This window comes from Oryx dammah, unplaced genomic scaffold, assembly GCF_014754425.2.
Source record: "Oryx dammah isolate SB20612 unplaced genomic scaffold, SCBI_Odam_1.1 HiC_scaffold_2, whole genome shotgun sequence".
NCBI lineage: Eukaryota > Metazoa > Chordata > Mammalia > Artiodactyla > Bovidae > Oryx > Oryx dammah.
The window spans coordinates 145,868,595-145,884,225 of NW_024070186.1; the positions used below are offsets into that span (position 1 = coordinate 145,868,595).

General features: G+C 38.1%; 1 protein-coding gene across 4 annotated transcripts in view; it reads left to right on the top strand.

Moving 5' to 3' along the window:
* Positions 1 to 15,631, top strand: part of JAM2 (junctional adhesion molecule 2) — an 82,039-nt gene that overhangs the window by 41,725 nt on the left and 24,683 nt on the right. For all 4 annotated transcript variants that reach the window (XM_040227559.1, XM_040227550.1, XM_040227573.1 and 1 more), the window contains exons 2-3: positions 7,138 to 7,203; positions 14,991 to 15,098. In XM_040227559.1, coding sequence (XP_040083493.1) covers positions 7,138 to 7,203; positions 14,991 to 15,098 — 174 coding nt within the window. The remainder of the gene's footprint in view (positions 1 to 7,137; positions 7,204 to 14,990; positions 15,099 to 15,631) is intronic.

The window sequence follows — 15,631 nt, forward strand, 5'->3', positions numbered from 1 at the left end:
AATATATCCTAATTTCTACCTCAGGCTACTTTCTGTCCATATAAATATTTATCTGTAATAAATATTGGATGGTATTATTGTTGGTGCTAGCTCTGTGGATCTCACGTTTGTTGCTCTAGGGACTTCCCTGGCAGTCCAGTGGTGAAGACGCTGCGCTTCCCCTGCAGAGAGGTGTGGGTCTGATCCCTGGTCAGGGAGCCAAGATCCCATGTGCCTCATGGCATGGTCACAAAATGAAAAAAAATTTTTGTCACTCTAATAATTGTATATAAATGATTATCAAAGCCATATGCCTATTAATTTTTATTTTTGAAAATGACTTATACCCACAATATTTATAACTTGCTTCTATGCATGGTATTCTATGTAATGTACTTTCAAAAGAAACAACAAACCTCTGTAATATGTCAAGTTTTCCCAATCATGTTTTTAATGAAAAGTAGTAATTAAAAAAATTTTTTTTTAATTTATTTTTTCCTATGTCCCTTAAAAAAAAATTTCATTGGAGGCTAATTACTTTGTAATACTGTGGTGTTTTTGCCCTACATTGACATGAATCAGCCACGGGTGTACATGTGTTCCCCATCATGACCCTCCCTCCACCTCCCTCCCCATCCCATCCCTCATGGTCATCCCAGTGCACCAGCCCTGAGTGCCCTGTCTCATGTGTCGAACCTGGATTGGTGATCTGTTTCACATATGATAATATACATGTTTCAATGCTGTTCTCTCAAATCATCCCACCCTCACCTTCTCCCACAGAGTCCAAAAGTCTGTTCTTTACATCTGTGTTTCTTTAAAATTTTTTATTTATTTATTTTTAATACCCAAAAGATTTTGTTTCGGGGTATAGCAGATTGACAATGCTGTGATAGTTTCGGTTGAGCAGTAATGGATACATGTGTATGTATGGGCTGAGTCCCTCCACTGAAAAGTGTTAACTGAAATAACATTTTTATAGTAAACTTTTAAATTTTGGTGGTGTGAATACATATTTATTCTTAGTCAAGCTAGATTATTCTAGGTGGGTGATAGACAATATAAAAACTTTCATTCTTACAGTGGGGGGTGGAGAAAAGAAAAAAAAACGATTTTATTTGACTGAAAGGAATTACTTGACTTGGAGTTTAGCAGTTATGGAAACAATCATCTCTTAACCTTACATTATGAACTTCTGCCAGCAGCTCTGGAACATATCCATAACTGTGAGAGATGTTTTGTAGCTAAGTCTAAAACAATTGTTGACCTCAACCAGTGGACCTACATGACAGTTTTTTGTTTATTTTTATACTTAACTTACTCAAGATAAGTGAAGGAAAAAAAAATCAGTTCAAGAAAGCAGCCAACAGAGCCTATTCCTAAAATCTGCCAGTGAAATGTTTATACAGGACATTTTGTTTTCATCCATAGAGTTATTGTAAGTTAGGGAAATAAAACTGAATTCGAGGACTTAGAAAGACTGGAACACAGTAGAAATCTTACAATTATCTTTTCAAAATTTAGAACTTTCTGTGTAAGCTCAACATAAGTGACCATACTTTAAAAAATACTTTTGCTTAATGAAAGGCAAACCTTGAAGTAAATACAATTAGGGGGAGCAAGAAGAAGATGCTTCAAATTATAGAAAGAAATATTCGGCTACCAAGAAATGCTATCTTCATTAATATCATAGACCTAAACCTCTTTATAATTTTTTTGCATTCATAGCTTTTCCAGTGGAACCATTCCTTCATTTTTCTTTGTCTGGGACATTTTTTTCTCCTATTCAAATATATGCATAGAAAAGTTATGAGATCATGTCAATCTATGCCAAAACCAATACAGAATTGTAAAGTAAAAATTAAAAATAAATAAATAAATTTAAAAAAAAAAGAAAAGTTATGAGAGAATTAAAATTATTGACATTAATAGCTGTTCTTTTTCATAGAACTTTAAAAGCAATTTTTGAAGATTGAAGAAATAATTCTCAAAGGAGGTTTTAGCAAGTAGAAAACTGGGACTGAGAAAGGGGTAAGATAACTGAGCCCAGTCCTAAATCTTCCAGTCTCAGATTAGACTAATGTTTGCCTCAAATGAAAGAAGATCCAAGACTCCTAAAGAAAATAAACATTCTCAGTAGGCAGTGTGGTGTTTGAAAAGCTCACAGACATCATGTGAAGGGAACAAAGATTACCTTTTCCTATTTTGCCAACATTGTCCCTTCAGCTGGTTTCTAGGGAATATGAATCTTCATTGTTTTGTCTAAGAGGTGTACTAAAACAGTTCAAAAATCACAAGAAATGCCAGTCATAATTGGACCTTCTCTGAGGGCGCTAATTTACACATTACTAAAGGGGAAAAGAAACTTTTTCAAAGTGTATTTCAAAAGTTTCACAGAATAACAGTTTAGAATCAGAATCAACTGCCAAAACATTCAGCCATCATGTCATTTAAACGTAGGTGTAATTCACAAGGACCCATGAGGCCCTGCCTTTCCTCCAGCTCGTTTAAGAGGATGCCAACTTGGCCAGCTTACTCTCTCCCCTTCCTCTGTGGCCTGAAATTTTCCAAACCCTCCTTTTGGACTCTACAAAATAAAATTGAGGAAGGAGAGGAGAAGCTGGAAAAGAAAGATGTGAGGGGTGGAGAGAGGGTCAGAAGACTATAGGACATATAGGTATGTGACAGAAGTATGTGGAAAAGGGAAAATAGAGTATTTTAAAAGAGTTCTTAGACCCGTTTCTGGTTTTTGAAATAGACAAGAAAAGGACTAATTTTGAAATTATTCTTTGGTGGTCCCAATACCTCCCTAAGACTGAGCCAGATGGGTTAACTGGTTTATGCGAATAAATTTTCTCAAGTGTCAATAAAAAGGATCAGTTCAGGCTTGCATTCTTCACATAGATTTGCCAGTTTCCTTAGTGAAAATGTTTACAGTTCAGGGATATGTAGAACCTGAAGAGTTTAACAACGTTGAACAGTTAAGTAGAACTAGACATTTGAGATTTGTAGATCTTTGAGATTTTTAATTTCACAATTAGATTTGCTGTTCAGGCTTCCAAGAGAGGAGACAAAAAGGGAAAAAAAAAATTATCCAGTATAGCACATATTCTCCAGAAATGATAAAAGCTAGCACAGTAGAAGATTCATTTACATGTCAATCTACATATAGATGAATGGTTCAAAGATGCCATGCCATGTGGAAAATTATTCTCTCCTTCCTAGAAGTGCAATAAATTATTTCATAGTTAAGAAATTCTGATCTCATAGGAACTTTCAAAACCCTTGAACTCATGGTTTCTTGCTCCCCTTAAGTCTATTCCTGGGTCATCAAACCAGCCTTAGCTGTAAGTCTAGAGCTGTGCTTTTCAACCCAGTATGACTTGCCCATTCCATCTGCAGGGGACATTTGGCAATGTCTAGAAACATTTTTGGTTGTCAGGACTTGAGATGGGAGAGTAGGGATACTTCTGAAATCTAGTGGGTAGAAGCCACTGATACTGCAGGGCATCTTATAATGCACGAGACACTTTTCCACAACAAGGAATGATCCAATCTCAAATGTCAGTCTCAGCATTGAGCAGCCCTTGTCTAGAGTCATCCTTCTGAGATTACCTTGATATCCTGCCCCTCTAGTCGTAGCCCCTTAGCTTCCACCTTCATGTTCTTCTTCTGAGCCAATCTTTGCTTTGATCTTAACCACCAATTTTTGACCTATCTCATCTTCATGGCTGCTGCTGCTGCTAAGTCGCTTCAGTCGTGTCCGACTCTGTGCGACCCCATAGACGGCAGCCCACCAGGCTCTCCCGTTCCTGAGATTCTCCAGGCAAGAACACTGGAGTGGGTTGCCATTTCCTTCCCCAATGCAGGAAAGTGAAAAGTGAAAGTGAAGTCACTCAGTCGTGTCTGACTCTAGCAACCCCATGGACTGCAGCCTACCAGGCTCTTCCGTCCATGGGATTTTCCAGGCAAAAGTACTGGAGTGGGATGCCATTGCCTTCTCCTCTCACCTTCATTAGCCCGGTGGAGTTGCCCAACAGGCATCTTTATTAATCTGCAACCCTTCCTCATAGTTCAGCTTGGGGGGAAATGTGCTTTGGGGCCCAGTATGGAATAGTAATAAGTAATGTGGACTTTGGGTATCATTGAGGTAGGTTCAAATCCCAGCTCTACCACTTACTACTTATACAAGTGTGCCCAAGTCTCTTACCCACTCTGTGCCTCAGTTTCCCTACCTGAAAAATGTGTATAAAAATGGCACCCTACCATAAAGAATTGTTATGAGAGTTAAGTAGGTTAATACTCGTAAAGCACTGGGAATGGTGCCTAACATCCGAGTGCCTCATACTGCTATGTGTGCGCTCAGTCATGTCCGACTCTTTGTGACCCCTGGATTGCACCTCACCAGGCTCCTCTGTCCATGGAATTCTCCAGGCAAGAACACTGGAGCGGGTTGCCATATCCTACTGCCCATTTCCTACGACCTAGGGAACGAACTTGAGTTTCCTGTGTCTCCTGCACTGGCCGGCAGATTCTTCACCACTTCGCCACCTGGGAAGCCTACGTGCTTCATAAATGTTAGTTATTGTTCTTTCTCAAGAGCTCACTAAGGCGTGCGTCCTCCAACTCACTTCCTCCTCTGTACCCCAAGTCCAGGGAGAAGATATATTTTATTCATGATGGTTTCCCTCAAATGTTTGCCTGAGCTGTGAGTCGTTTCCATTTTCCTCAAGGTCAGCGTTTCTAAATATGGAAAGGCAAGAAGTACCCTGGTTTTCTCTCTCTGGTTTTGGCTACCCACATCCCCTCCCTGAGGCAAATAACACTTGACAACATGAAGGTGGGGGAGGACAAAGAAGGGATGGGGCAAATATATCAAAACATTGTCCTGAATGACACGGAGTTCTCATTCTGCAGTTGGAAACTGGTGAGTAAATGGATGAGAGGGTGGATATCTCATGGGCAGTGCTCGATTTTCTGGCACAGGTAACCATGTGGAGTGTGATACCTTTCACTGGATTGAGATTTCATAGGAAGAAAGCAGAATTTTTGAGGGCAGGCTAAGTTCTGTTTTGCCATGAGTTTTTGGTGCCTGTAGGAAACGGAGACATAGATACCCAAGAGAAAGAGGACTTTTTGAATTTAATCTCAGTAGAGAGATTATAGCCAGGGGTACAAATTTTTCAGCAAATAAATGGTAGTTGAGTCAATAAAAAATAAATTTTAAAAACCAGAGTATGAAGGATTGTGTAGAAAGGAGACAGTTGAGTCAGGAAAGCAGTTTCTGGATGAATGGATGGATAGACAAATTGATGAATGGATAGATGCATGGATGGATGGGCAGAACAAGGAGGAAGAAGATCCCACAGGGAGATAGAATGAAGACTAGAAGTGAATCATGTCACAGAATTCAAGGGAGTCAAAAGAGTCAGATGGCCTGGAAAGATCAAGTAAGGTAAAAACTGAAAGTGTCCATTGAATATGGCAACAGACTCATCATTTTTTGCTTGGCGAAAATAGTGTAAGTAAATTATATGAAGACAGAAAACAGATGGTAGAATGAGCAGAGAACTAGCATTTCTAGTATATTATAGAAATAAGTCTTCAAGAAATAACTTTCCTTAGATTTGATGATAAATTTAATTTCGTCCTAGATTATTTCATGTATAATTTTTGGGTAGACAGCAGTTGGACTGCTTTGCTTCAATTGTTTACCCATGATGACCAGCAAGAATGCTTTGCATTAAAATAATTAACATCAATCTATGGAATATTTTTGACACCTTTGCAAAAGAATAACTTGTTTTCTGGAACCCTTCATTACTATTATTTTGCTCTAACTTCATTTACTTGATTCTTCTCATTAGTAAACAATAAGAAGTTGTCTCATTCATTTGTTCAATAAATATTTATTGTGCTTTGCTTTATTCCAGGCATTGTTCTAGGTGTTTGGACTACACCAGAGAATACAACAGGCAAATAATCTTGTCCTTGTAGCATTTAAATTTCAGAATTGCATACTAATAGGAAGTGATTGAAATTATTTTTAAACGTGGTCATGAAACTGAGCCATAGAATGACATTCATGAAGTGAAATAATACAAAATGAGCATATCAGAGATTGAATTAGAAAGTTTTTAGCTCCTGGTTCAGCTACTTTGTTATTTAAGCCTGGATCACGCATACCACACTAAATTGTTTCCACTATTGAATTTTATCAAGTAAAAGAATCTATGAGAACACCTTTTAAAATGAAACCTTCTCTAAGTTTACAGGGATGGTGATGATGATGATGTCATCACCATCATCATCATCGTCACATCACTAACAGACTTCATAATCCATCAGTCATTTCAACTTATGGACCAGTTCTGGAAAAGTCATTGCAGCGTTTAGGAGGAAATTGAATACGTTCTGTTTGCATTTTTCATCATAATTTTATATACAAAGTTTACAAGCATTTTATATTATCTATACATTTCATAGTCAAAAATATGTTAAAGGACTTTATATTATTTAGGTATAGTCGGGGTTAAGCGCAGAAAACAATTTATAGCCTTACATAGAACAGTAAAAATAGTTAGCTTTTATTCACAGGGAACAATGATACCTTTGACAGTGCTAGATCACATATTAGGTCGAATTAAGGACACAAACACTTTTTTAAGAATTGAACTTGTAAGAGTGTGTTATCTGTGGGGACAGCAGGGGTCAGGGGAGGAACGCAAAAAGATTCATGAGTTTTGCTTTGGGAAATGCTTACAGGGCTAAACCGAATTGTAGAAAATGGAAAAAAAAACATACATAGTTTGCCTTGGCTTTTCCTGTTTTTTTTTTTTTTAATTTATTTTTGATTGGAGGATAATTGCTTTACAATGTTGTGTTAGTTTCTGCTGTTCCACGTGTGAATCAGCTATATGTATACTATACATCCCCTCCCTCTTAAGCCTCCCTCCCACTCCTCAAGGTCATCACAGAGCACCAAGCTGAGCTCCCTGTGCTAAGTTTTTCAGATTTTGATACTTTAAAACTGAAGTATTATGAATTGTATGAAACCATCACCAAACTTTAGGCCAGTTTGCTTTCATACTGCATCCCATTCAGACACTTGATGGACTTTGCACTATTTTAATTATCCTATCTGTTTTCATCTTTCAGATCATAAGGCCTATGGATTCTCTGCCTCAAAAGATCATCAAGTGGTCACAGCAATAGAGTATCAAGGTAGAGTGCCTTGCTCCTTTTCACGGGCTGTATTGTTTGAAGAGCTCATGGGATTGACATGCGTGTCTTATTTGTCAGAAACTCACTTCATACTAGCCCCTCTGCTGAAATGCTGCTCCCTGCTATTTCTACCTTGAGAACTCTTTCTCCACCTCCTCAGTGGAAATTTTGGACATTCCATGAAAGGCTTGATGTACAAAGAAGGTCTCTTGTTACATAAAGTATTTGCAGCAAAAAAAAAAAAATCTAATTTGTAAAACAAGGAGATGGAAATCTTGGAAAGTTGCAAGGTTGGCTAGATTTAGTCAATGGAAATTAACACTGCAAACACCACACTGTGTATTTAAGATAACATTAATATAGCCTATTAGGGGTATCATTTTTAAAATTTATTTTAGCTTCTTAAAATATTTATAAGGGAGGAGTTGATATTTAACGGATATAAAATTTTCAATTTTACAAGATAAAAGAGTTCTGGAGATTGCTTAAACATCAATGTGAATATATTGAACACTACTGAACTGTACAGTAAAAATCATTAAGAAGGTAAATTTTAAGTTATGTGTATTTTATAACAATTTTTAAAAACACTTTAAGGATCTACTGTGTGCATGCTCAGTCACCTCAGTCATGTCCGACTCTTTTTGACCCATGGATTAGCTCGCCAGGCTCCTTTGTCTGTGGGAATCCCCAGGCAAGAACACTGGAGTGCTTTGCTGTTTCCTTCTCCAGGGGATCTTCCTGACCCAGAGATTGAACCCACCACATCTCTTGCATTGGCAGGTGGATTCTTTGCCACTGAGTCACCAGGGAAGCCCCTAAGGATCCAATAACGCTCCCCCCCCAAAATTATTCAGTCGCTCAGTCGTGTTTGACTCTTCGCGACCCCATGGCTTTCTTGTCCAAAAAGAATTATAGGAGTTTTTATAAACTTACTTCAGCTTTGACTATCTACTACTTTTCTGAAGGATCTTTTTACCTAGAACACACTAATAATGCTGGGTAACCTATTTCTTAAGTGTGATACTTCTTTAGACAATAAACGTCTAAGAAACTGGTTTCAAATGTCTGATCCCTCTTTTGAGGCATGTCTTAGGTTTCTTGAGTTGAAAAGAAATAGATTTGGAGTAAAGAAACAAAAATTTTAAAAGAAGCCTGATGTGGGGAGGAGTTAAACGACCTAGGATTTAACCAGTGCTTACAGTCGTGGCTGGCACATAGTAAGTTGCATGTGCTTGTTAAATAAAAAAATATGCTTTAATAAGAACCAGTCTGTCATTCACTTAATTATTTAGGTTATTCAGGTTCTTTGAAATCATAATATTTTTCATGATTAAGCTAATAAAACACTCTTTATCATGACATAGTTTTAAATGAGGAGATGGTGGGGAAAAGAAATTAATGTTTGGGAATAATTTGGGACTACAGAATACTTATAAGGAAGACAAATAGGGCTGGGTAAGATGTCAAAAAGGAGACTGGAAAAGCCAATGAAGGAGCAAAGTGAGAGAAAAAGATGGATCAGGATGTCTGTGAGGGACAAAGGAAGGGAGTTCCTCCTGCTTTTTCCTTTCCTGGAAGTTCTTACTATTGGGTTCAACTAGTTACCATGTATATTCATTCCTGCCCCCAGGCCCTATGCCATGATATCTGAATTAGGATGCCAAAAGTATATATTTTAGTCTTACATTACTAAAAAAAAAAAAAAAAGGTACTGAGGGGAAGTTCACATAACATAAAATTCGTGACGCTAAAGTGAACAATTAAGCGGCATTCATTGTATCCACACTGTTGTGTGACCATCACCTCTGTCTAGTTTCAAAACATGTTCAACACTCTAAAACCCTTTACCATTTTTATGTCACTTTAAAATGTGTTTTATTTTTAATATGGAAAATACTCGTGTATCTGTTGCAATCAAATGTTAGTCTCATTTAATTTTGAATAAGCATTTTCTATTTTTTTTTAATTTCACCTTTGCTCCTTTTAATTGAAAATTACATTTTGATTTTATTTTATATGTGTGTCAATCATTCCAACTTGGCTTCCTGTAAAGCCAAAATGAATATCTATCTTCTTCAACATTTCATTTCCAGGATATTTTATACAGTAACTTAATTTTACTTAAAGTCTAAAACTTTTTTTGCATTTACTTTTTTTAAATTGAAGTAAGGTTGATTTACAGTGTCGTGTTACTTTCTGCTGTACAGCAAAGTGACTCAGTTTTACTTATATACATTATACATTATTTAATTTTCTTTTCCATTATGGTTTGTCCCAAGCCATTTCGTTCCCTGTGCTGTACAATAGGACCTTGTTGTGTATCCATTCTGTGTGTAAAGTTTGTATCTACTAATCCTAAACTCCCAGTTCGTCCCTCCCCATTGGCAACCACAAATCTGATCTCTGTGAGTCTGTGTCTGTTTTTTTAGATAGGTTCATTTGTGTCATATTTCTGACTCCTTATATAAATGACATCATATGATATTTACCTTTCTCTTTCTGACTTCACTTAATATAACAATCTCTAGTTGCATCCATGTTGCTGCCAATGGCATTCTTTTTTATGGTTGAGTAGTATCCTTCCATATATATAAGCCATCTCTTCTTTATCCCTTCCTCTGCTGGTGAACATTTAGGTTGTTTCCATGTCTTGGCTATTGTGAATAGTGCTGCATTGAACATAGGGGAGCGTGTATCTTTTTGAATTACAGTTTTGTCCAGATATATGCCCAGGAGTAGGATTGCTGGATCATATGGTAATTCTGTTTTTAGTTTTCTGAGGGACCTCCATACTGTTTTTCATAGTGACTGCACCAGTTTGCATTCCCACCAACAGTATAGGAGGAGTCCCTTTTCTCCACACCTCCACCGTTTGTCATTTGTAGACTTTTTAATGATGGTCGTTCTGACTGGTGTGAGATCGTACCTCATTGTAGTTTTGATTTGCATTTCTCTAATAATTAGCCATGTTGAGCATCTTTTCATGTGCCTATTGGCAGTCTGTATGTCTTCTTTGGAGAAATTTCTATTTAGGTCTTCTGTCCATTTTTTGACTGGGTTGTTTGTATTTTTGTTATTGAGTTGTACTGAAATATTTTCTGATTTGTGTATATGTGTATGTGTATTCCCCCAATTCATTGTTTTGTCCCTTGTCTCTCAGAAGTCAATCAATCATGAATTAATTCCTTCTCTTCAGTATTGCTTTTCTGTACCATTTCCCATAGTGATGCCAAAAGCAGATTGAGGGTAAAATGAGGGCTTCTCTCCCGGACTTATAAATTATATGAGCAGCCTTATGCAGAGAGTGTTCAGCTGTGTGCGCAGTAAGTCAGAATTTAATAGCATACTTTTCTCCACAGAAGTGATTTATAGCAATCTGTCAGAATTACTTCGGTAGTACCAATTCTATTCTTGCATTATATAAGATTTTGATGATTTCTAACTTGAGCACAGAAGTGAAAATCAAACAATAGTCAACAATACAGCAACTAGAAAAATGAATATTCACAATGATTCTGTGTGATTCCTAAAAATGATTATTTTGCTACATGTTGAAAAGAATGCCTCTTCCAAACAAAGAATTATCTTTTCTCAATCCAAACCAACACAGGTATTTTTGGCAATGTAATAATCATCTTAATAGAAAAACTTGGTGCATTTTTCTGTTTCAAGATGCCTTGTTTTGGGAAAGTATGATTTATATCTACATTATTTTCTTTGCTGTCTCAAACACAGGTAATGCTTCAGTTCAAATATGAGTAATTTGGTAGCAAATATATGATGGTGTTAAGTATGGATTTCTGTCATGCCAGGGCAAGCTTACAACTGTAAGTAAGAGAAGTACCTCATGAGTAACAGTAATAATGACCATTTATGGAGTGTGGACCATATGCACCCAAATGTGTAAATACATTATCTCATTCAATCTCTATGACAACTTTGCAAGACGAATAATATTGCTTTTCTCATTTTACAGATATGAACACAACTATATCTTTTTATAAAAAGTTAAATAATTTGCCCAGTAGCAACATCTAGTTTATGGCAAAGGTCTGACTCCAAAGCCTGTGCCTTAAACTACTATATTATGGCATACTGGGTTTTCCATGTGGTGCTAGTTGTAAAGACTCCACCTGCCAGTGCAGAAGACGTAAGAGATGCGGGTTCAGTCTCTGAGTGGGAAGATCCCCTAGAGTAGGAGATGGCAAGCCACTCCAGCATTCTTGCCTGGGAAATGCTATGGACAGGGTTGCCTGGCAGGCTACAGTCCATGGAGTTGCAAAGAGCTGGACACGACCAAGCAACTGAGCACATAATATGGCATAATAAGCCCCAGGGCTATATACAGAAAGAAAGCATGCTGGCCCTGAGTTGAATTTTGGCTGAAAAGAGAGAAGAAAGTTCGTAGTAGTTAGCTTCTAAGTCCAGCTCAGTTCAGTTCAGTCACTCAGTCGTGTCCAACTCTTTGCAATCCCATCAATTGCAGCACACCAGGCCTCCCTGTCCATCACCAACTCCTGGAACTTGCTCAGACTCATGTCCATCGAGTCGGTGATGCCGTCCAACCATCTCATCCTCTGTTGTCCCTTTCTCCTCCTGCCTTCAATCTTTCCCAATATCAGGGTCTTTTCTAGTGAGTCAGCTCTTCACATCAGGAGGTCAAAGTATTGGAGCTTCCATATCAGTCCTTACAGTGAATATTCAGGACTGATTTCCTTTAGGATTGACTGGTTGGATCTCCTTGCAGTCCAAAGGACTCTCAAGAGTCATCTCCAACACCACAGTTCAAAAGCATCAATTCTTCGGCGCTCAGATTTCTTTATGGTCCAATCTCACATCCATACATGACTCCTGGAAAAACCATAGCTTCTAAGTACACTGAGTTCCTTATCCTCAGATGTTGACCCCATGCTTCCAGCAGATGTACTGTTTCTCACAGCTTTGGAGGTCAAAATGTTTCCATGCTTGTAGCACTCTCGAAGAACCACAAGGTGAAATTCAGATTCTAGGGAGTTGAAAAATCCAAATTCCCTCTTTTAAGTCTTTGGTCAAATATCACCTTCTAAATGAGGCAAGCTCTTACTACTGTATTTATTTAAAAATTGCATTCCCCTCCCCCAGCATTCAAAAACTCCCCGGACTTTGATCTACCCTATTTACGTAGCACTAATGACCTCTTCATGTACTGTATAACTCACTTTGTGATGTTTTTGCTGTGTCTGACCCCCTGCAAATTGTAAAATCCCAAAGGGCAGGGATCTTTGATTTCACTGCTATAGCTCAAGAACAATGGCAGACACACAGTAAGTACTCAATATTGTTGTTCTTTAGTTGCTAAGTCTTGTCTGACTCTTTTGGAACCCCGTGGACTAGAGCCCACCTTTTGTCCATGGAATTTCCCAGCAAGAATACTGGAGTGGGTTGCCATTTCCTCCTCCAGAGGATCTTCCCCACCCAGGCATCAAACGTGCGTCTCCTGCATTGGCAGGCGGATTCTTTACCACTGAGCCACCTGGGAAACAAGTACTCGATATACTTTGGACAAATTCCATTTCTCCATATTTTATACGGTCAATGAGATTGAATGGAATAGAGTCTCTGCACTTAAGAAAACTGTTGGTTGCACTATTTAACATAATTTTTACAGAGGTTTTTCATAGAGTAATGAATATAGAAATCAGGAAGAATTCACCAAAAGGGGTGTGTGTGTGTGTGTCCAGTTAGATATGTGAAACAATGTGCTTATTTGAGTATAAATGTACTCCTAAGACCTAGGAGTGTGTGCTAAAAATGAATGTGGGTGTGTGTTTAATTGTTGGAAACTCAACAAAATACGGGAAGGAAACCTATCTAAAACTCAAGACTCCGGAAGGCCACCGCCCATTCTCCTTAATCAACAGAACAGAGCTGTGTTTCCTCAGACAAGTCCCTCGGCACACATTTGTCTGTGTAGTATAATTGTAAACATGTCTCTAAAATGATGTCTGTTTGTAATATAAAACCTGCTTTTAGAACTTTAGACATCCTTAAAAACAGCTTTCAGACTGTTTTCTCCTCTTTCTTTTCTCTGTCCTACTTTTTATTGCCATAACCTGTTATTCTATTTCTATATTTCTAGCAATGTGTGCAGAGCAAGAAAAAAAGTGAAACTACATTTAACAGAAAAGTCATACTTCTGTCACATAGAAATCATTGCTGGGTTAATATTTTCATACATATTCATGTAGGGTTTTTGTTCATATCTATGTGTATATTTTTAATAGAATATGTAATGTAAATACAAGCATACTTTTTAATCTACCATATCATTTAACATCTTGAAATAATTTTTAATGGTATCAGAGATATAGAAAGGATTTTTTAGTATAGTTTCTCTTCTAGTTAAATATAGTGTTTCTCTTCTAGTTAAATATAGTGTTTTTTAGGTCAAACTATAATATACTGTGAAGGAAAAAAGTTTCAGAAATAAGAAATTGAGGAGAATGCTGCTTAATACTTTGTAATAACCTATATGGGAAAAGAATCTGAAAAAGAATAGATACATATACATGTGTAACTGAATCTCTGTGTGTGCCTGAAACTAATACAATATGGTAAGTATATCACAATGTAAAATAAAAATTTAAAAAAAAAAGAAAGAAATATGAAGTTGACAATCTGGAGAGCATGGTTGAAACATCCCTTAAAAATACATAGGACTAGAGCTTTCCATTTGGCAACTTGAAGCAGTTGGTAGGAGGGCACTGGTTTTTTCCTCCCCGTCGTCTTGTTCGGACAGTTAAAAGAGAGGGCGCCTTAGGTAGTTCCTGGAATTCCTTTATGACATAAGTGCAGTAAATTCCCTGCAGTAATGTAACCCTGGTGAGCTACATGGAGGCGGTTAAACCTGAGGCCTGCATTAAATCTTTTTATATTTTTTCTGGATTGAGGTGAAGGATAGGAGTCAATGATCTCTTTGGAGACCATGTTGGGTTGGTATTAATGTACTCACAGAGAAGATTATCAAAGGGTTCTGGGTGCGAAGGTTGCATGCTGAGGGGCCATCTGAAGTTTGATAACGTGACCTGGGCTGGTGTGTCTTTTTCAGGCAGTAGGTGTGAAGCATCCACTACTGACCTCCATCCTGGCACTCATCACTGAAACTCCATTATCTTATTTGCCTCTTCTCCTGGGCTCTAAACTTTTTGAAGACTGAGATGGGGGAGAAAAAGTTAATTAATCATAGCCCTTTTTGTAAAGGACTTACTACGTCCAGGCATGTGTGCTTTGCATCTATTACTGTATTAGTGAAAACTTGTTGCTCAGGTGTCTGACTCTTTGCAACCCCATGAACTGTAGCCCGTGAGACTCCTCTGTCCATGGAATTGTCCAGGCAGGAATACTGGAGTGGGTAGCCTTTCCCTTCTCTGGGGGATCTTCCGAAACTCAGGGATCGAACCCGGGCCTCCTGCGTTGCAGGAGGATTCGTTACCGTGTGAGCCACCAGGGAAGCCCATTTGTATATGAAGACTCAACAACTCTATGAGGTACTGTCTTATTTCACAGATGGGAACTGAGGCTCGAGAACTAGCAAAAGTAGCGTAGTGACACAAAATTATTTTGTTAAAGAATTACAGAGCTTTCCATTCATCTTTAAATTAAGCCAACATGGTACCTGATGAGGAAATTTATGAATAAATGAATGAATGAATGGATAAAAGAATAAGGCTGTTTAAAATCTATTAAGTAAAATATAATCTCAGAGGAACAGTTAGGAATCAAATATTTTTTGTTGTTGTTTCTAGAGGCTATTTTAGCCTGTAAATACCCAAAGAAGACTGTTTCCTCCAGATTGGAATGGAAGAAATTGGGGCGTGGTGTTTCCTTTGTTTACTATCAACAGGCTCTTCAAGGTAAGAAGTTGGGGACTCAATGAGGTGAGAGAAAGAGGGCACCATGTACCCCAGACCCTTTTATTCACCAATGAGAACAGGACATGGCTGGTGACTGAGCATGTGTTTCTGTAAGTGTGATGTGAAACCAGCAGAGTGAAAGTGAACTTGCTCAGTCCTGTCCTACTTTTTGGGACCCCATGGCCTACCAGGCTCCTCTGTCCATGGGATTTTCCAGGCCAGAGTACTGGAGTGGGTTTCCATTGCCTTCCCCAAGTGTGATGTGAAGCCAGGAGAGACCAAGACCCAAAACAAAACAGTGAAAACAGAGGACAGAGAACAGAAGTGGGTGAACTCCATGGAGGCCCTGGACTGCTCATTTTTCAGCTCGCTCCTAGAGGATGTAAAATAACAGTTGTTTTTGCTGGTCTGGAAGATTAAATTCTTGACAGAATGAAAGAAAAGATGGTGTGGGGTTGGGACGGAGGGTCGCTGCTCAGTTGTAATAACTTTACCCTCTTTCCGGGTGATCCAGAAAGCTAGGTCATCACTGA